The sequence below is a fragment of the Pteropus medius genome, unplaced genomic scaffold (assembly GCF_902729225.1).
Source record: "Pteropus medius unplaced genomic scaffold, Ma_sr-lr_union100, whole genome shotgun sequence".
Lineage (NCBI taxonomy): Eukaryota > Metazoa > Chordata > Mammalia > Chiroptera > Pteropodidae > Pteropus > Pteropus medius.
The window spans coordinates 5,270,756-5,293,643 of NW_024343733.1; the positions used below are offsets into that span (position 1 = coordinate 5,270,756).

Here is a 22,888-nt window from a genome sequence, read left to right on the forward strand (position 1 = left end):
GGTACCCCCGTGGGTAACTGTATCTAATTCTTGATCCAGATCTGGAAGTCATTTTTTCAGTACTCTCAGATACTTCGGATCCATTCATTCAAGAAATATTTTTTGCATTCCTACTGCGTGCCGGGATAATTCTAAGTGCTGGGGCTACAACTCTGAACGAGTTGCAGTCTAGAGAAAGAACAGTCAGCGAACAAGTATACAAAGTTCAATAGTGATACATGCCACAGAAAAAGCTGGTAAAATAAAGAATAATTATGGCGACCTACACCAGATCTATCTAAAGAGAAGATCTCTCTCTGAGGAAGTGACATTTGTGTTGCCAGCTGAGATATAACAGCAGCCATGTGACAGTCCAGGCAGAGGCAACAGCCAATGCAAAGGCTTGATAGAGAACTCAGTCAATTAATCTAATTTTTGGTTTATTCCCACTTGATTAACCAACCAAAATGAGGGAGAAAACATGGCCGACAAGGTATTATTTCATCTTTATGTATTCACCCAGTGAGCTGTACTAAACACATACTTCGTACCAGGCACTGTGCAGAGGGGTGACTCAAAGGTGAGCAAGACAGTCCCCTCTCTCAAGGAGTTACAGTCCAGCGAGGGAGGCAGATAATGAAACAAATATGGTCCCATGAGATAGGTGAAAACACCCCAGACAATCAGTTCATGTTCGGAGAAAGCCAAGTGGATGATTAATACTTTCGAGTGATGATGTGAGCAACTGTTTTTAAGACCGGGCATCATAAAATTATTTGCATTTCCTTGTGGCTCTGCCAACTCAGCATATCTGGATTTGGGGTGAAATATTTGCAACAATGGATATTGCATCTCCCATACTGTATAATGACTATTTGGGGGTGGAATTAATGTCCTAAAAATAGCTAACATTTATTGAGCACTTAGATTCACCTGCCTTCACATGCAATCTCATAGAGCCTTCACAAGGTCCCTATGAGGCAGAGACTTATTATTCCACTTTTTTCAGATGGAAAAATTGGAACTCAGCAAGGTGAAGGGTCGTTCTTGAGGTCACTCAACTCAGATGAGACGATTTCCCAGCCATCTGGGTTCAGAGCCTCGGTTCTGGTCCCTACCCCTTTTCATGAATTACTGAGATATTGTTGTAACTGGTATCCTCAACCTTGGTGCCCAAAGTGGATCCCTCTCTCTTCTCCCAATTATCCACCTGGGTTGTCTACACCAGCCAGATCTACCTGCTTCTCTCTCCAGGGGTCCTGTAGCTGGAAAAGCAGAGAGGAGAACTGTTTCCACAAGTCCCTGTTTCCACGCTTGAGAAAAAATGGAGGGCACCAGGGCAGACCCTGGCTGGGAGGTGCCCACTGCCGGGCTATCCTGGACTCCAGTCTCCAGAAATCCAAGAGCAGCGTGGAAAGGGCTGGACCCAGAGCTGGGCCCCTTGCTCCCTGCCCACCTTCGGGGGAAGAGAAATTACTGAGGCTCGCTGTTCAAGATCTGAGCGGAAGAAGGCATTGGGGCAGGGGAAGCAAATTAAGTGCCTCAGGGGGCCAGACAATAATGTAAATTATTGAAGTCAAGAGGAAATAGGAACTCTGTGGCCAACTGGATAGATTTGGGTGACCTCCTGTTCCGTCTAAATGCATTCGAATTCAGCTGCTTTAAAAAAAAAAAAAAAGGCTGGTCATCTTCAGCCCACGGGCTGGCCAGTTTGCAATTTGAAGGAGCTTTGCTGCCCGCTTCCCTGAAGCTCCTCTTCTCCCTCCTCCCTAAAACTTTTATTCCGGACTCCTGAGTGAGTCTGCGTCCGTCAGGTCTTTGGGTGTGTCCGTCGAGTGCCATTCCCCCGTTGCTCAGGCGGGCGCGCTCCCTCTCCCCCCTGCCGCCTCCCCTTACTGCCTTGCTCCCTCCCTCCCTCTTGTGCAGAGGCTCTTGGCCCAGGTCCCTGAGCCCCGGCGGCTGCCAGCGGAGGACGCAGGAGGGGTGAGGTCACGTCTCCCTTGAGCCTCGCTCCGCCGGCTTTTCAGAGCCTCGCCAGGAGCCGGGGGCCAGAGTCCCAGACCGCGCCAACCGTGCGCTCCTCTGCTGTCCCCGCGCCGCCGGCCTCGCCCATGTCTCAGTACGCCCCCGGCCCGGACTTCAAGAGGGCTTTGGACAGCAGTCCCGAGGCCAACACCGAAGATGACAAGACCGAGGAGGACGTGCCCATGCCCAAGAACTACCTGTGGCTCGCCATCGTCTCGTGTTTTTGCCCCGCGTACCCCATCAACATCGTGGCTTTCGTCTTCTCCATCATGGTGAGTGGGTTAGGACCAGGAGGGGACAAGGGGTGGGACAGTGGGTGGCGTTGCGCCCCTCCCGGAGACCCAGCGCGCTCTACACGGCTCCCTTCCCCACAGCCCTGCGTGTCCAGGGTTCTTCTCGTCCTCTGCACCTCCTCCTCCTCACCTTTCTCAGGCTCTCGAAACTTCCCTCCACCAGCTCCGCCTCCTGTGCGCTCCTTGTGGCGCTCAGAGCCCTGACCAAGCCTCCCCGGGCGGGCTTCCCACTTCCTTCCAGCACGCAGGCTGCACTCTCTCTCCAGCCGGGCAAAGTTCTGCCGTCGACTTTGCGGCTTCTCTCCCTGCCTCCGACATTCCTCGGCACCCCTGGGGTTCTTCTCAACCCGCTTTTCTAGACCCTCAAAGCGCGCCATCTGGACAGGCAACCGCACGCTGCGTTTCCGGGCGCGCGCAGGCGCTCCGTGCCCCGCCGGCCGCGCCCGGCGCTCGGGCTCCCCCGCACGCAGGGTTCTCTCGGTGCCTACGGTACTTTGGCTGCTGCGCCCAGGGAGCCGCCTTGGCCACTGTCTGAGAGTCCCTAAGCGACTCCCGACACCCTCTCCTTGACCCCTGCTTCCGCACTTTGGCACGCCCACTCTGGGGCCACAGTTCTTTCTCGCTTCTTTTACGCCAGCGCCCTCTCTGCGGTTCCCTCGGGCACCCCCCGGCCCTCTTTCCTGCGTGCCGGGTCCCTCTCCAGGCCTCTCTTGGGCGCGCGCGCGCTCGCCTCTCTGTTACTCTTCCTACCCCAGCACGTTGTAGATCTCCCTCGTGCGCTGCGCACGCCCCGAGCGCTCCCAAACACCCCTCCACGGCTCCGTCCTGCGCCCGCGGCGCTCGCGGGAATGCTTGGGGAACTCCGCGCGCTGTTTGCGTGCGGGTCTCCGGGAGTAGAGACGGCGGAGGCCTCGAGTCCGCTCTTTCGGGGCTCGCCTCCGCGGCCCTCCAAAGCCGAGAGGGCGAATCTCACCAGGAGGGCGACGAGCACCCGCGAGCGAGGATCCTCGCCTTATTGACTGGAGCAGCTGGCCTGGGGGTGGCTGCGGGGTGAGGTTCGGACTGACACTGTCCCGGGGCAACCCTGGCAGTGAGCTCCCTCCCCCACCGGCCCACCTCCTCTGCAGCTGGGCAGCGGAACTCCCCAGCCACAGACGGGGTGAGTCCAGATGCAGCTCAGAGAAGATCGAGAGCCGCCCCCTCCCCCATTCAAGTCCGCCCACACTTGTCCGTGGGTGGCACCGTATTCTCTTCGTGAGTACGCACGGAGAACTCGTTTGCACCCGCAACGTGCCCTTTCCTAAGCCCTGTTTGTAGGCTGTCTACACCAAACATCCAAGCGTGCAGCCGTTGAAGTTTCGACTGCGTGGGTTCAAACCCCAGTTCCACCACGGGCCAGCTGTAAGATCTCTGAAATCACTACATCTCTCTTAACCCCAGTCTCTTTGTAAAAATGGAAGTAATCATAGCTGTTTTTCTTGGGGTGGTTGTATTAATGAGATAATAATTTTAAAACGCTCGAAACAGTGCCCAGCAAGGTAATGGTATATCAAAAGTCACTTCCTGGGGCCTTCTCCGATTGCTGTTTAAAATCAAACAGTCTGTTGTTGTAACTTCACCTAGAATAGAATCTGTCAGGCGGCAGATGCTCAGTAAACGTAATGAAATGAATGCATGTATGAATGAATGAACGGTGTTCATGGTCCGCAGTGTCTGCTTTCCCCAAACACTGGAGCCCCGGAAGTCACCTTACTGGGTTTCTTAGGACCGACTAGCCAGTTTCCTTTTTTCCTTCCTCTCTCAAGATTTCCGGTCTTGGGTTTTTTGTAGCAGGGCTGGAAGGCAGAATCAGACTCTCTGGCCAGCGTTGGTGGCCACGTTCTGTGTTGGTTTGTTAAAGACAGCAGCCAAGTCACTCCTTTTCCAGTGCCAACAGAAAATTGCCTGCAAAGCCTTTTCCTCCTCGTTGATCTGTGATGAACTAATGCTCCAGCTGGTGGAGACAGGTTAAATACTAACGATGCCACTGGGTGTGTCCCGGAGGTTAAGATTTGTACCTGCTTTGAATAGAAACCTCTTTTTATGACCTACCCCCCACATCTCATCCCCATTCCCTCCTCCAAGCCTTTTTCAATAGTTTAATAGCAAGAGACCATCCCATTGCCAGACACAGACCTTGGAATTGGAAAGTTGACTCTGGGCAAGTTTCATACCTTTTTAAAGCCTCGGTTTCTTCATCTAGAAAATGGGAATGTGACAAGTGTTTTAAGTCGAGCAAAACTGTTATAAGGATGAAACAAAATAAAAGCCACCACCCCACAACCCACGACATTGTGCTAGGTACCTGCAATAATTGTCAGACTGGTGGATAGATTTGGAGCCTGGAAACACCTTATGTCACATGAAAATAACATCCAAGAAGTGAAGCCCAAATTCTAAAAAGAGCTTCCTACACCCTCCCCATTGCACTCCCTTTAAGGTACTAGAAATATTTTTTCATTGAAATAGTACAGAACTGGGCTCGACAAGTTCTCTGATAAAGACTTTAAAGTCCAAAGAACCAAGAGGAAAAGGAAGGCTGTGCAGGAGGAAGGTGGCTGACCAACTCTGCCAGGTGTGTGCTTTCCCTAGGGTGTCTTGCAATGTTCTATCCCGGCTCCTTTTGAATCTCACTGATCTGTAATTCGTGATAAATTTGGCCACACCAATGCTGGGAGTGGTTCCATTCCCCCAGGGAGACATTTGGAAATGTGGGGGGAACATCCGTGGTGTCTCAATGATTGGGGGCACTCCTGGCATTTGTTGGCAAGGACCAAGAGTTCTAATGTCCTACACTGCTAGAGACTGTCCCCTAATAAAGAACTGACCTGCCCCAATCATCAAGAGCATCCCAGCATCAAGACAGATAATGCAAACTGACAGAAACATAGACATATGGAAAATATTGACAAGGCTCAAAATAAGTAGTTTCCAGAAAGTAAAAAGAGCCAGCAATCTCAAAACCATTGATATCTTTATTTATTAAACCAAGCCCGGAAAGCTTTCTATAAAATTACAATGTTGGAGTAGGTGCTAGGGAATGAGAAAACTACTTTGAAAATTATATATTTGAAAAGAGCATTCCTCAAGCTATGAGTATCTGTGATCTTTCCACCACCCCAGTCCTGGAGGTTGTGAGACAGTGGGTTGCAGGTGAGAATCGGTAAAACATGGCTTGTTGATTCAGAATATTGGTGGGGCAAGCATTGCCCGTGGCAGAGACACAAAAGTCTTTGCTTCTCCATATATCGAGAGTCTATTTGTTGAAAGGGCACTTAATCTGTACTTAATGTCCAGAGACCTATCTCAAGAATTTCTCCCCAGACTGGGCCACTGCTAGTCCATGCTACATGTGCATGTGAGATTGAAAATGGCACCCCCTCCTCCACGCAGATGCAGCCCTGCACCAGGGCACACAGCTGAGAAAGTGGAGCCCAGGCTAGCTTTCGGGCCTCACTCATCATGCTCCCAGGTTTCCTGGGTGCATCCCCGGTTATCTCTGTTTATTCCATCTGAAAGGAACCTCAAACTGTGGCTTTTGACCCTGGAGAAAGGATATTTGTTCATGCAACACATATATATTGAGCACCTATTATGTGCCAGGCTATTTTCTGCTATTTGCTATGTTTGTGATTTCATGCAACTTCCTCAACCTTTCAGAGGCTTTGTTTTACAACCCTGTAAAATAGGTCGTGATAATACCTACTAAGTGCTCAAAAGAATAAATGGTACCAGTTAAATAGTTTCATCTCATTGCCTAAAACACAACTAGAACTCAATACATGTTGATGATGATGATGATGATGATGATTGTGGTGGTGGTGGTGATGGTTGGTGATGGTGATGGTGATGGTGATGGTGATGGTGATGGTGATGATGGGTGTATTTTAGGGATACAGGTCATTGCATTTTCCAGTAGCAATTTCCCTGTTTTTATTGAGACTATCAAATTTGATAAGAATAAAAGCAACGACCAATAAACATGTCACTGGAATATGTAACTGTTGCTGCTGAAGGGTAAATATTAATGCCATACTGAAACACATTCAAATAAACATGGTTATTTGGTTAAGCATAGAGTATTGAACACACCTGTTTTTCTCCATTCCCTTCTGAAACCACTTAAAATGACAGTAAGTGAATTCAGAAGCGTACAAACACCCAAGGACAAATTAGCAAAACAGGAAAAGAGATGAGAGCGGTAACAAAATATTAGAAGATGGAAAATGGCTAGTTGAGCCTTGACTAGCTTTACAGAATTGATAACAATGAAACTAAATCCTGCAGAAGGAGGCAACGAAAAGTCAATTTGCCCTGCAAAATTCTAGAAAGGCGCAGAAATTAGAGATACCAACTGAAGATATCACTTTTGAAGGTAGGAATAAAAGGCAGGGCTGAAGGGAGAAGAGATCTTTGACAGTCTGTTTAAGAAGTCAGTAAACCACCCGAAATTATCTCCCGCCCCATGCCATAGGCACCTACTTCCTTAACAAACCTGATAGACCATGAGAGGTTTGCTCCCTGGTGAGACTGAACAGAATAGCTCTGGACACTAGGCCAGCTGAGAGTAAAGTCAAGGTGTCACACAGAAAACAGGGGATGAATGGAAAGTCTGCATGTGGAACAAGGAAGCCTCTAGTTCCCTCCCCCACTTGACATCCTTACCCTGGTATCCAGGCAGAAGATCGGAGAATTCATCTCCAAGGATGTGACCTTCCAAAAGGAAAAAAAAACCCAAGGATACAAACATTTAGGAGTCCTCCAGTGAAAGGATGAAATCGCCACCGAATCCCTCACTCCAGGTGCCCACCCATGGACAAGCCTCATCCTCATCCGCAAAACTCTTGAAAAGGTTTTCAGTGTCTCGCTTCGAAACATGAAGAGACAGATAAAGATTATCAGACATTTGAGAAATTCTTCTGAGTTAAGAGACCTGTGGTTTACAAAAGAAATGAAGTGTAAGTAAGTAAATAATGAGAAGTAGAAGAAAACTTCAAGAATACACGATTAACATCCTCAGAGAAGAAGCCATGTGTGTCCACAAAAAAAGAACAGGTTGGGAAAAATAAAATAATCAGAGAAGCAAAACAAAGCTCTTGGGAATTAAAAATATGAGGGTAGATATTTAAAAAATAAAAAAACGGTGGAAGGATTAGAAGTAAAAATTGAGGCACCCTCAAGGAAGATACTAAAATCAAAATGATGGAAAGTAAAGAAGCAGCTCAGACATCCATTGATAAATGGACGGATAACATGTGGCACGTACATACAACGGAATATTACTCAGCTTTTAAAGGAAATTCTCACACGTGCCACGGCATAGATGAACCTTGAAGATATTATGCCAAGTCACAAAATAAGCCAGTCACAAAGGGACAAATATTGTATGATTCCACTTACACGAGGGACCTAGAGTAGTCAAATTTGCAGAGACAGAAAGTAGAATGGTGGTTGTCAGGGGCTGGAGTAAGGGGGAATGGGGAGTTAGTGAGTTTGGGAAGAGGGGACAGTTCTGGAGGTAGATGGTGGTGAGGGCTGCACAACAATGTGAATGTACTTAATGCTGCTGAACTGTACACTTAAAATGGTTAAACTGGTAAATTTTATGTTCTGTATGTGTTACCACAATAAAAAAAAATAAAAAAAGGAAATATTCCCTCAAAAAGATGGAAATCGTCAAGAAAATGTGTCATTCCCAGAAATCCAATATCGAATCAGAAAGTTCCAAAAAAATTAAAGAGAGGAAATGATCAAATAAATAATATAGAGAAAATTTCCAGAACTGAACACATGCATTTCCAGCTTAAAAGAGTCCCTCGATACTCAATAAAGTGAATGAAATGAGATGTGCATCAAAGCATGTGCGCATCATGGCGAAATTTCAGATATTTAAGGATAAAATCTCTCTCCGATCCTACAAACTTTCAAGAAGAAGAAACATGCCACGTATGGATCCATAATGGCTTTGGAATTTTCATCAGCTATGCTGAAAGGTAAACTAGTGAAAGAATGACTTCAAAATCCTAAAGGAAAATTATTGACAATTTTGATTCTAAACCCATCCAAATATTCAAGGGAAAAGAAAGAATGAAGACATTTCAAATATTCAATATCTAAGAAAAAAAAAATTTACCTGCCATACACCTTCTCTCAGAAAGCTATGGGAGGTTGTGGGAGTAAGTCAAGGAAAGAGAGACATAGGATCCACAAAAAAAAAAAAAAAGGATCCAATACAGAAAAGAGGCAAAGAGAAATCCGCCTCAAAACAAGGCAGCAGGTCTCATAAACCTGCAGAAGATGCAGCCGCTAATGCATGGTTGGTCTGAAGCCATTGTCAAAATCTATTATCTGGTTGTGGGTTGGCACAGTAAGCCACAGTCCTGCCCCAAACCTGACCACACCTGCACTAGAAGACCAGGTCTGTGGTCAAAAAGAAAATAAATACCTACAGAATGAAAGACAAACCAAACTGGGTGTTCTTCTATCTGACCCAGGCTGTTCATCTATCAGAACTATGTCTCCAGTTGACTTCAATTAGGTTTAGAGGGGAGATTTTTTTTTTTCAGTGAGCAGGGCAGAACTTGGAAATGACAGGTTTGGGCACAGGCAGCTGACCCAGATGCTTAACTGGTCACAAGTTGGAGCTCCAAATATTGTCATTCATTGGGTCTCTCAATGTGACTTCTCTCAACCCTCTTTAGCTCTTTCTACATAATTGTCAGCTAAGAAAAGGGCTGTTGATGTTATGGACCCTTGCGACTTCTTTCTTATGAATTCCTGTGCTTGAAGCCCTGAAGAACAGTAAGATGGTCTCAGATGACAAACACCCTACCAGAAGTGTCTCACTGTTAGAAAACTCTTTTATAGATACCCACAGATTTTACAGATATGCATGTCGCCACAACGGCCTTTGCCATGTCAACTACTTTAAAAAGTTTCTCCACTATGTGGCAGAGAATGGCATTTGGGAATCTAGAATTTAAACTACTGTCCTTTTAGTCCTATGTTATTAGAGGTGCAGACTACATCTATTTCAAGATGTTAATCTCTGTGTCCTATAAGAGAAAATACATTTTAAATGCCATTTTAATTTACCACTGAAAATGATATAATGGTTTTGTCATAACATTATATGGGAAATATGGATTAAACAAGATTGGCCACTAATAGATGGTTGTTGAAGCTGGGTTATGGGAACATGAGGGTTCATTATGTTATTCTATTTTTTTATACGTTTGAAACTTTCCATTAAAAAGAAAGAAGAAAAAAGAAGTCCAGCCAGAACCTCCCTCCCAAAGTCATTAAACACTTCCCAGATAACGAAACAGTAGCTATTAAATGAGTTGGCAAAACATGGTAGGGTTGAGGTGGAGTCTGTCATTAATTAATAAGCGAAACTATTTCTGGCTTAAAATGTGTGAATTTTAATGATGACTTCAGAGTAAACCTTCGAATAATCATGAAGGGGAAGCCAAGAAAGAGGACTCACATCCTAGATCAGTGTTTCTCAAACTTCAACCACTTGAAAATCTTGTTAAAATGCAGATTTCATTTCTCTTTCAATGATCAGCTGGAAAATCACCTCCTCCATGAAGTCTCTCTTGATTGCTCTCTCTCCCTCACTCTAGATTGTACCCCACTATATTCTGCACAGATTTCTCTTGGAGCACCTTTACTTTCTTGCACTGATTTGTATTTATGAGCTCCCTTGAGATTCCACAATGCCAGGCACATGGTCAGTAGGCAACAAATGTTTGATGAATGAATCAAAGAACGAACTGTTACAGAGGCCTACGTTTGTTCCTACTTTCCCTTCCCTCCTGTGTCTGCATTTCTGCTAAAACTTTTTTGGAAAACATCCAGGAGATGCAGGCTAATGCCAAGGTCACTAAGAGGTCAGCCAAGGCTAGTTCCCAAGGATAATTTTCCTGGCTGGTCTGGGGCTCGCCAACAGCCTCGTGCTGCAGACTGAGGGGTCTACATTTGGAAACTGGTCTCTGTTCTCAACTTGCTGGTCCAGGTCAGGACATTACTCAATTTGAAGCTGATCATCCAGACGCACGATGCCTTCAGAGCATGAACCGGAACATAGCTGAAAACTTCCGGTTCTGCAAGTTCAAGAATTAAGCCAGACTTTCCAAAACCGACTGGTTCTGCCTGATGTCAAGTTTTACCAAAAAGGGGGTAGAGAATAGAGGGATGAGACTGAGAAGTCAAATGCTAAGTTAAGTAAAAGTGGACTGTTTCGTTTCCTTTAGGGTTTCTTGAAGCCTTTGGCCAACCACTGTGCTTGTGGCTCTTCAGTGGAACAGTATGGCACCACACTAAGCATGTGGCCCAGGACCCCTTGATCCTAAGGGTAATGTGCCACAGAACACACTTTGGGAAATACTGTTCTTAATGATACATTGGTTCTCACTTTTAATGAGCTGAGCCATTGTTGATATGGGGGTATTGCAAGGTCTTCCGTCCTAATATTCTTGCCTCGTAGACCCATCTCGCCCCCTTTTCTTCCAACATAGGAGTTTTTAATGGGTCTCTCTAGCCAGACTTTTGCTGATGTCCTTCCTCCCTCATTCTCTTTCTTTTCTACAGGTGAAATTCAGGAATTTGTCCCTCTGTTTCCTTTACCCTTTATAGCGTCATGTCTCTTATTCCCCTAATAGGAGACTTCTTATATTTAACTCTCTCTTCTGATAACTTCATTTGTTCTTTGTTCTGGACAATTTTGATAGTGTGACATTGCTATTATTGTTGTTGTTGTTGTTGTTGTTGTTGTTACCACATTTGTCCACATTTTTATTTCTCAAAGCATTTTCCGTGAACACAGTATCACTTGTTCCTTGCAAACTACAGCAAGGTATGCAAGAAAGCTTTTGTCCCATCTATCCATGAGGCAACGGGGCTCAGAAAGGTGACACCAGTGGACGAAATCAAACATGACAGTCCTGGGCCCCATGGAGTTCACAGTCTAGCCTCGTGAAGCGTGATAATCAGACCATTACACCTCACCCTGTGACGTTCAGGAAGTTCCCCTTTTAAGAGTCCTGCCCCATCGATACAAGAAGCTCATCTAATAGTCTCAATCAAGCCTGGCAGAATTCCTCTCTAGCTTCTTGGCTTTAATGATAGATAGGTAAAAGGACAATTCTCACTCTGTCCTTGAAGATATTTATGGGAGAAGCGGTCCAGAAGCCCAAGAAGGAGACAGACAAGCATGAATGAATGAATGGTCATGGCGAGGAAAATACACCTTGTGATCTGAGAGCCCAGTCTGAGCAAGCAAAATCGAAACGAGAAATTGTGAAGTCACCTAAAAACTTGGACATGATTACTAAATATTTACTAAGTGCCCACATCCATCAGGCTATTTTGAGGAAGCCTGCTATCTAGGAGTTTGGGATCTAATACAATACTGACCTGTATAAAGGGACTTCTCACACCTGGACAGGGTATTTCAGACTATGTTCAGGCAGTGATATAAGCCTGCACAGGTGTGTCAGTGTGTGTGTGAGAGAGAGAGATAGAGAGAGAGACAAAAAGAGAGACCTAGAGAGACAGAGAGAGAAGAAGGGACACACAGAGACAGAAAGAGAGAAAACCTCACTTACTTCACACTGGCCAAGTATGTACCAGAGATAAAGGGATGATAAAGATGAACACAGCTTTGAAAGAGAGACGTGTTTTGAAGAGAACACGTTCTAAAATTAGGATTTCAGTATTGACAACTCAATAGATCAAACTATCGGCATATTCACAATGGCAAACAAAAATTAAAATACCAGGAATAAACCTAGAAAATATGCAAGATCTATACAAAGAAAGCTTTGCCAAGAGATTAAAATTTCAAAATAAAACTTAACTAAATGGAGAGGAAGAACATTACATATTTGATGTTCATCCCAGCATTAATTATTAAGTGAATTATAAAATGAGTTAATAAACATGAAGCATGATGCTTGGCACAGAGTATCTGCTTAATTGTTGTCATTCTTGTTGTGGTCTAAATGTGAAAAATTACAAATGGATATAAAAATTGATTCCAACATAGGAGATCGACTAAGTAAGTTACGATATATCCATTTGTATCACGGACTACTACATAACTATTAACGCATGCTTTCGAAGAATTTTTATGATGCAGGGAAATGTTTAAAGTAAAAGTCAAGGAGAGACAAAAGACAGAATATAAGGCTGTACGTGCAATGAGAGTCTACATTCTTTATCAGTGAAAAGTATCCACATACCCATAATCACGCATTCACACGCACGAACATACAGGAAGGAAAAATGCCTGAGAAGTGTTCCGAAATGTCTACGATGGTCTCCTCTAAGTAGCAGGATTATGGACAGTTACAATGTAAAGGCTAAGAGCAAAATTCTATTATCAGGCCCACCAGGGTTTGAATCTTGGCTCCACTGCTTTCTGTTATAGGGCATCGATGAAGTAACTTAACCTAAGCCTCAGTTTCCTTATCTATAAATTGGAAAGAACCCTCCGAGGGGTTGTCACGTGAATTAAAAGGGATGATATATGCAAAGTACTTGCTAAACCTTAGCTATTATAACTTCTAATTTAACTATAAATTTTTAATATTTTCCAATTTTCTATAATAAATGTTTAGGCCACACTTCTAGTCAGAAATAAGGATTTTTTTTCTAAAGATGATAACAAGAAAAAATCTTCAGAACGAAGGAAGGGGTTGGTAAATAAGTGAATTCTCCTCCATCTCGAAGGGTGATTTTTTGATCTACTTCACGTTCTTACCGAGAAGAAATGGTCAGCTCTGTAGTCCACTCAAAACAAATGCTGTTTTATTCTGACATTTTGTTCTAGTCCTGAAAAATCGGTAAGGACAGAGAAACGACAGTTCAGTACGGTTCCAACCGCAGAGTAAATGCTTGGAAAATGTCAGAAGTTTTGTCGTTTCGGTTCCAATGTTACTGGGTTTTTACCTCAGCAGAAGTTCACGTCCACTAATATTAAGTCCACTGTTTTTGTTTGTTTTTTTTAATTGAAATAAAGTTGACGTGTGATTTTGTGTACGTTTAAGGCACACAACATGTTGATTTGCTACATTTATATACTGCGATGTGACTGCACTGTAGCCTTAGCTACCATCTCTGTCACATCACACCATCGTCTCTTTTTCGTGATGGGAACAGTTAAGGTGTAGTCTGTCAGATCTTTGATGTTTAGAAGTTTGATGTTTAGAATATAGTATTGTTGTCCATAATCACTATATTGTGCATTAGATCTCAGGACTTATTTACCTCCTGTGCTAAATCCCATCTCCCCAATTCCTCCATTCCCCAGCCTCTGTAACCACCTCTCTGCTCTGTTTTTATGACTCTGGCTCTTTTAGATTCCACATATAAGTGATGTCATACAGTATTTGTCTTTCTCTGTCAGACTTACCTCACTTAGCATAATGTCCTCAAGGTCCATCCATGTCATCACAAATGGTAGAACTTTCTTCTTTCCGGTGGCTAAATAATATTCTATCGTGTATGTTTGTGTGTGATCATATCTTCTTTATCCAGTCATCCACTGTGGCATCCATATCTTGGCTATTGTGAATGATGCTGCAGTAAACACAAGAGTGCATGTATCTCTTCGAGATCTGTTTTCATTTCCTTTGGGTAAAATGCAGAAGGGGATTGCTGGATCATTAACAGCTCTACTGTTAATTTTTTGAGGAACCTCCACACTGTTTTCCATAGTTAAGCTCACGTTTTTGTTCTATCAACCACATTGCGGGGACCTGATGCTCTGCAGGTAAGTTCTTCATGCTTTTGAAAGACAGGTGGCTCATAATATTTTCCCTTGAGCCATTCTGTCTCCTCAGGGAGTATCTACCAACAGAAGGAAATGACAGCCACCAGAGAGAATGTCTCCATCACTTCAAACATCCCGTGAGCCGCCCCTAGAATCCCTCCCACATCTGTGCTGGATTGTGGCAACATCCAAGGCCCATTTTCAATGAGAAGAAAATGGAAGGGGCGAGGGATGTGGTAAGCAGACATCTATGGGACCAATGACAGAAAAAGCCCGGGTCACCAGCCTTCCCTTCCATTTATGGCCATCCTTGGTTCCTGCCGCCATTGTAGAAAGCTGGCCGGGTGGCAGTTCGCTCTGAAGTTCAAAGAGAAAAGCTGGGAGGGGGAATTCAGATGAAGGAGGAGCGCTAAAGCCAATACAAAGAAACATGACTCGAGAATGCCTGGTCCCCTCACTGAAGGAGCCACAGCATCTGGGAAACTTTCTGCCTCTATTTCTCAAGGGTAGAAAGCAGGGAGCAGGTTCTCCCACACACAGTCAACCATTCAGCAATTTCTGAACACTTACTACGTGCCAGACGCTATGGTGATCCTGCAGATAAATGCCAGCTTTATACAGCAAACATTTGGGCATCTCAGTGACTAGAAGCAGCCTACATGTTGAGTCAGCGAATTAACCACTCTTCATCCCCTCAAGAATTCTGAACCAGTTAAGAAATAAGACACAGGAAACTAACAGATGAGCCGTCTGGGAAGTGTGGCTTCAGATCCACAGCCAATGGGATCCACTCTGCCCCCCCAACTCGGCAGGCTTCCCCAATCCTCCATGAGCAGCACAGGACACCCACAACCTCCCCCTGCCTGTCAAATGAGACAGTTAAGATCCCAGCTCTCCAGGAACTTCCATGCGAATGGGGGTAGACAGACCACACATAAGATCATTTCGGAGAGTAATACGCACAGTGAAGAGAAAAAAAGTATGAGAGAGGCTTAGTGGGGGCAGGTGGCGGCGAAGAGATTCTATTTTAAAAAGGGTGATGAAGGATGAGAAGAAGCCAGCCATGGGAAGATCTAGGCAGAGCCAGGACATGCAAAGGCCCTGGGGTAGAATAAGGTTGGTACGTTCCACAGACATATGCTCTGACACTTGTACATCTACTTAAAACAGATTTAACTCCTCCAGGGAGGAGTTCCGAAATAGGCCACAAAATAGAAAGCTAGGGCTCTGTTACTCTGTTGGGGTCACACAAATGCTCTTAACAGAACACTACGTTACCCTGGTGTCAAGCCAACCTGTTCCCACACTGAGCACAAATTCTTGGATTACTTTTACTTCAAGCCTCATTCCCAACTAGAACAATTCTCGAAGCTAATTCGGCCACTACAGAAGCAGGGTCAATTTTAATTTCCCTAAGTATTAACCATTTGTGAGTTTCAACGAGGCTTATATTAATAAACAATAGCCCAGGTTTCACTGCTAGGTCAACCCCTCGCAAAATTCTATATTTCTAATAGATATTTCTCGCACACTCACACAAAAGTCTAATCTGCTAACTGTTACACCTGCAGAGCCTGGCTGCTGCTTCCAGCGGGTACTAGTGCAACCAGGCTGCTTCCAAGCCTGACACCGTCCCTTCCCAGACCCCATCAACTTCTCTGGTCCCCTGGAACCCTCAAGGTGCAAAAAGCTCTGTCACTGCTTCTCGCTCCTTTAAAAAATAAATGACATAAAACAAAACAATGTCCAACTGAGTAATTTTTAGTATATTCACAAAGCCGGATAATCATCACCACTATTTAATTCTAATAACTTTTCATCATTCCAAAAAGAAATCTCATACCCATTAGCAGTCACTCCCCATCCCCCGCCCCCCAGCCCCTGGCAACCACTGCAGTAAAATGAGGCATAATCTACTTTCTATCTCTATGAATTTACCCATTCTGGACATTTCATATAAATGGAATCATGTATGATGTGATCCTTCACGTTTCACTTCTTTCACTTGGCATAATGTTTTCAAGGTTCATCCACGTGGCACCACGTATCAGCACTTCCTTCTTTTTAAGGGCTGAATAATATTCCATTGTGTGGATAGACCACGTTTGGCTTTTTCACTCATTTGTTGATGGACATTTAGGTTGATTCCATTTCTTCGGCTCTTATAGGCTACTATAAATAATACTGCTGTTTACGGCCATGCCACCCTGAACAAGCCCGATCCCGTCTGATCTCGGAAGCTAAGCAGGGTCGGGCCTGGTATTTATTAAATAAATAAATAGATAGATAGATAGATAGATAGATAGATAGATAGATAGATAGATAGATAGATAGATGGATGGATGCATGGATGCATGGATGGACGGATGAATAAATAAATAATACTGCCATGAACATTCATGTACAAGTCGTTTGTGAACATATGTTTTCGATTTTCTTGGGCATATTCCTAGGAGTAGAATTGCTGGGTCACATGGTGATTCCCTGTTTTCCTTTTGGGGGAGCTGTTTCCAAAGCAGCTGTGCCATTTTACATTCCCACCAGCAATAAATGAGGGTTCTAGTTTCTCTGCATTCTCAATAACACTTGTCATTGTCTGTCTTTTTTGTCCCAGTCATCCTGGTGGGTATGTTCTTATGATTTACATTTCCCTAATGACTAATGAAACTGAGCATCTTTTCATGTGCTTCTTGGCTATTTGTATACCATGTTTGGAGAAAGGTGTATTCAGATTCTTTGCCCACTTTTGATTGAGTTGTTCGTCTTTTTTTTATTGTTGAGTTGTAAGAGCTCTTTACATACTCTGGAAAGAAGTCCTTTATCAGATACATAATTTGCAAATATTTCGTCCTCTTTAGTGGGTTGTCTGGGCCTTCCTTCTTCCACTGCTTTGTGAACCCTGCTGGAGAGGGTCTGTCTCTGGGTTGCAGAATTTTTAGCAAACGACGCCTTCCTTTTTTGCTTGTGGCCACTCTTCCCCTTGGTTCCCAACATGAACCCTGGGCTGGCAAGAGATTCAAAGGCAGACACTGTGTGGGTTCAGCTCTGCATTCAACTCCCGGGTTCAAATCCTAGCTCCACCCCTTTGCCTGACTTCTCTGAGCCTAGTTGTCTCACCTGTACAATGGGAATGTCCATACAGATCTCTGCATGGTTTTCAAGATTAAAGATGCTAATACTGGTCTCTTTTTCACTCATGATCTCAGTGCAGCCTCAGAACCAGCCTGTGCTGTGCTATAAATGTGATTATCCCCATTTTACAGATGAGGAAAACTGAGATTCAGAGCCAATCCTACAGGCCTTATCTTCCTTGCGGTTCAGCTACTACCGTATTAAAGATCCTTACATCTATTATATAACATTGTCTGCAATAAAATGCGGCATAGCATAATTCACATACAAATATCGGAGGGGTGGGTTCCATTTACATGAAAAACTGTCAGTGACTCTGGCTTATAAAATAAAGGCTAAGGGACTGAAATTCTTTCAGGAGCACTTGATCTCAAACCCAAAATTCCTTCATCTGGTCATTCAGACAGCACCCCTGTGTCTGCCATGCTAAGGCAGAGGCTCACCTGCAGAACTGTGACATGGAAGCTTAGATGACTCGGTTTGCCCTCTGTTCTACCACTACCAAAATAACTGGCTATCTTGATCAGAAAGTTAAGCTGGCCAATTCTGTTTCAGTGTCGGTTTGCTTTGTTTGTGTATCTGTTTGGTTTTCCGTCACTCCAACCTCATGGAAGGGGATTCAGGGAATGCTAAGAGTCAGGCCCTCAGCTGGGCACTGGACACAGAGCTGTGACTATGGAGAGACATGGTGTCTGCACTCACGGAGCTCACAGTCAGGTCACAGAGACAGACACTCAACCAGTCAATAACCAACAGAGTAAAATAACCCCAATTCACATCAAGAGCCATGAAGGAAACACACCGGGGCTGTGTCGGAGCATAGGTCAGGGGAACTGCTTAAGATAGGGTGGCCTGAGAAGTCAGCCCTGAGGAGGGTGTCATGTGAGCCAAGACAGGAAGAAGGATCAGGCGCTGGCCATGTGAGACAGAGAGGAAAGAGAGCTCCAAACAGAGGAAATGACCTGGACGATGACCGGGGGCAGGAAAGAGGGAGACGGTGAACAAGGACAGAGGCTCCAAATGGGGCTGGAGAGGCAGGCGTGCAGGAGCCAGAAGGCCTAAAACGTGAGTCTCTCTCCAAGGGCAACAAGGAGCCAAGGGCGGGTGTCCAGCAGAGGCCACTCAGGGCTCCTATCCCATCCACCCGCATGAGTGACCTATGCCCTATTCTCATAGGGCGTTATCGGATATCAGGAGATTGCCAGAAAAGCTATTTCCCACTAATGTGTCACTGGCTGCTGAGGTTCTGTTACCTGCCAGGTAACAGAAATATACCTTCTGGTCTATGGCCATACCACCCTGAACAAGCCCGATCCCTTCTGATCTCAGAAGCCAAGCAGGGTCGGGCCTGGTTAGTACTTGGATGGGAGACCACCTGGGAAGAGCAGGTGCTGTAGGAGTAAAACATAAAATTAAAAAGCTGACAAGGTCCTTGCAATCTGTGAGGTCAACCAAGGGTTGCCTCACCTAAAAAAAAAATATATATATATATGCCTTCTGTTCCATACCAAGGAAAAAGGGGACTTGATGGCAGAACTCTTGACTTTTACTGAGTTTTTTCCTAAGCACAGCCGTAAGAGAGAGCAATTGGGTAAGGGGAGTGTGGGACATATCAAAGCATATTTAATAGCTCACTTATTTTCATCTTCATCAATCAGCATATGACATAATAATATTAATATCGATATAATAGCTGACGCTTAGTGATACCATCTCCCAAGCACTGCTCTAAGCACTTTATGTGTATTAACTCATTCAATCCGTAATGAGCAGGAAGCCAAAATAAGAAATAACTGACAATGTTTTCCATTGTTATTATTGTGTTTGGGGACTAATTTTGTTTCAGTGTGAATGTGGAAATTCTGAGCACGGTTTGGTGGTAGACAACAAAGAAAATGTATGAATTTTTGTCAGGGAGATCAGCAGTACAGCTTGAAGATATATTTACCCTATTTTACGAGTGGCCAAAATTGTATTCAGTTAGAATCTAGCCAGTTACCTGGTGCTGCGTTATCAACAGTGCATTAAATCTAGCTCTTAGGTTCTTTGGGACATAAAGAAGTAGTTATCGTGAGGGCTTTGTCAATGAACTCACTATCTTTTACGTAAGTCCGTAGCCCCCTTAGCAAGTTGCCTTTGAAAGCAGAAACATTATTTCTTTCCTTCTGTCTGTCAGTTTTCTCATCTGTAAAGTGGGGGATATGCTTTAACTATTATCTTAACGTGGTAATTCATTCTGATAACATAGCCCCTGGCTTCCCCTCCAGCCTCATCTCCTTGTCTCTCTCTCTCTCTTCCACTGTTTCATTCCTACATTTCAGTCACTCTGGGTTTTCCCCGAATACCTTCAACACAAAATCCTTTCCTACCTCTTTACCTTTGCACTTGCTGTTCTCCCGGCCACACTTCTTGCCTCCCGTTCTTCGCGGGCCTGGTGCCTTCTCAGCGTACCTGTCCTGACCTCCGCGAGAGCTCCCTCCCTCCCACCCATTTTTCTTAGCTTACTAATATTCTGTAATCATCTTGTTTATTTGCATGTTTACTTATTTATTTTCCATCTTCGCCAGAATGTCAGCTCCATGAGGGTAGGCAACAGTGCCTGGCACGTAGTTGGCCCTGAAAATAATATATTTAATATATTATATATTTAATATATTATATATTAAAATAATATATAATATTAATGTTATATATTATTATATTTTAATATATAATAATACATAATATTATTATATATTAAGTAATATATAATATATAAAATCATATATAACATTATTATACATTAAAATATAATAATAATATATTTAATATAATATAACTGAAAATAAATATATTTTCAATGAATGGAAGAATGAATGTCTATCCATCCAGGACAGTGGTTCTCAGTTCTTCTCAACCTGGGATCAGATTCCAAAAATACTGATGTTGGAGCTCCATCCCTCGGTCTGGGACAAGGCTTGGGCATAGGAATTTTTTTAAGCCCCTCCAGGTAATTCCAAGGTGTAGCCAAGGTTGGGAACCGCCAATGCAGTATATACAAAGTATAACTTTGCAGAGCTTGGTCTCAGATCTGCACCTGGCAGCCACCCCATAGGTGACACCGTCGCATCCGGTCTCGTGTGGGATGCAGCAAGAAATCTGCTCAAAAGACCAGAGGGAGAGGATGAAGCACTTCCCGTATTTTCCTGGCTCGGGACAGTGGAACAGCTTTACCACTTGGTGTAAAATGTCGTGAATTCCTAATACATTAGACCCACCGGTCTTCAGTTCCAGTGATCAAAATTTATGGGGTCATGTTGGGTCTCTCCTTCTTGGAAACGTGGCTGCCAGGGGCTGCCTGTGCCCAAGTCCGAGCTGCACGGCCTCACGACACAGTCTTGCCGCTCCCTGCTGCAGTCTTCTTGAGGTCGAGCATAGAAACCGTCATCTTCATTTCTGGCTCCTGACCAACCTTCCTTCAGTGAGTATTTGAGTATCATGTGTCCATCCAGGGAAGGGATGTAAATGAACTTGAAATAACGAGATGTAGTGACCATGACATCATTAGTATTTACTACAGGAGAAAGGAACTTGCCCATTTTCCTGTCGAAATGTGACCTTTGCTGGCCAAGACCTGGAAGCTCTAATTGTTGGGCTTCGTAATGACTATTATATTTTCCCGGCATAAGCCCAGGCCCAGAAAAAAGGGAAAAGGCACCGCTGGGGACTCTTGAGTGCTCACGGAGGAGAATAAACTGGAAAGAAGCATGATGAACAGAGACAGGAACTTGCCATCCAACGCCTTAAAATAAGGGTGGCTGTGCAACCCAATTCCCTGGACTCCATCCTAAGGAGAGGCTCAAATGTGCACAAAAATACATGAATAAGGGTGTCCACTGCAGCACGTTATGTAATTGCCACAAACTATATAAAACTGAATGTCTATGGGTGAGGGGTGACCATTTAAGTGACTACTGCAGAGCCATTAAAAAGAATAAAAATTTTTTCTGTAAGTTTGAGGCTATTTTTTTTTTAGGCGAGGCAACCCTTGGTTGACCTCACAGATCGCAAGGACCTAGCCAGCTTACAATCCTTTACTTTTTACACCTACAGCACCTGGTCTTCCTAGGTGGTCTCCCATCCAAGTACTAACCAGGCCCGATCCTGCTTAGCTTCTGAGGACCCTGCTTAGCTTCCGAGATCAGATGGGATCAAGCTTGTTTAGGGCAGCATGGCCGTAGAGAGTTTGAAGCTATTTGAAAACAAAAAGTTACCTCCAAAAATACACCACGACAAATTAAGATTTGCTCTAAGAATGCAAGCATGATGCAAGGTCAGGAAATCCATCGCTAGAACTCATTATTTTGAATGACTGGAGAAAGAAAACAGCAATGAGGCAGACCTAGAAGCACTGGCTTGGAAAGCTGCCCAATCTACATTAAGTGGAAAAAAGCAAGTTGCAGAACAAGTATAGTATGATGCTATTCATATTTTTGGAATAAAGAGAAAAAGAAAATAAGGACACAATACCAATAGCATATCACACACACACACACACACACACACACACACACACACTTTACCAGACCATGACTTCAGGCAAATCACTTTAATTTCTCCAAGCTTCAATTTTTCCCATCCGTAAAGTGGAAACAATAAAGCATTTACCTCATAGGGTCGTTACGAGGGCTAATGATATAATCCTTGAAAAGGATTTAACACAGTGCCTGGCTCATAATAAATGCTCAATAAATGTTACTGCTATGGTTATTATTTTGTCAAAGAAAGACTGCAAGGCTGCAACATTTAGAAAAGAAAAAAATTTACTTGAAAAGAAATGCAAGGACGTCCAACTTCAAAACAACCAGCTGGCTAAATGAAAAGCACGACACAAGTATTTAAAGGAAACAAAGGTAGATTTGCCAAGGTTACCAAGTTTTACATTAGTCTGTTCATGATTAAAAAACAACAACAACAAAAAAAAAACCAGTATCTTTCTCAGAAGATTACAGTATCCACAAAGGAAGTGACCTATGTTTAGGCATCAACAGCACAAAAGGCAGGGATGAACTTGTCTTTGCCAAGACTTATGGGAAATACTCAAAGTTTTAATACTGGAGGGATGCAGGCTAGACAGACCCTGTTATTTTTGGTTTATCTCCGGGTGCAAATTGCTGTTTCTACTGACTGCAACACATGATGTGCTTAGTCATAACAAAGCAGGAGAAGTGTCAGTTTTCTTTTCATATTCTTCATGGGGAAAAAAAAAAAAATCTAGACACAAATGCACCAAACTGCTAACAATGTTTATCTCTGGGAAATAGGACAGGGAGAAGAGCTTACTAGTTACTGTATATGTCTCCATAGCATTTGAACGCTTTACATGTTCACAAATTACATTTGTAATTTGCAGAAGAATAAGATCACGAAAGTTTCAAATATCTAAGCCATCCTGTTTCTTTCCAGTTGTTCCACAGCAGATGAGGTGGTTTGGTTTCTAAGCTCTTCAGAAAAAAGATTTATGAACCAAGCATTTTCTCTAAAACATTTGTACCACTTCAGTCTGCAGCATCTGCCGAGAGACCCTAATATGCCATTTCAGTTGAGAGAGGAAAGAATTACAGCCAATGAATTGGGGGCGGCGGTGGGGGGGGAATCAGTC

General features: G+C 43.9%; 1 protein-coding gene and 2 pseudogenes across 1 annotated transcript in view; 2 read left to right on the forward strand and 1 right to left on the reverse strand.

Annotated features, from left to right (window-relative positions):
• Positions 1 to 1,774: 1,774 nt before the first annotated feature.
• The window catches only part of TMEM233 (transmembrane protein 233), a 24,635-nt gene continuing 3,521 nt past the window's right edge, over positions 1,775 to 22,888 (forward strand). The window contains exon 1 of the mRNA XM_039868144.1: positions 1,775 to 2,276. Coding sequence (XP_039724078.1) covers positions 2,091 to 2,276 — 186 coding nt within the window. The 5' untranslated portion in view covers positions 1,775 to 2,090. The remainder of the gene's footprint in view (positions 2,277 to 22,888) is intronic.
• Positions 18,529 to 18,647, forward strand: LOC120606900 (uncharacterized; annotated as a pseudogene).
• On the reverse strand, positions 21,331 to 21,469 carry LOC120606874 (uncharacterized; annotated as a pseudogene).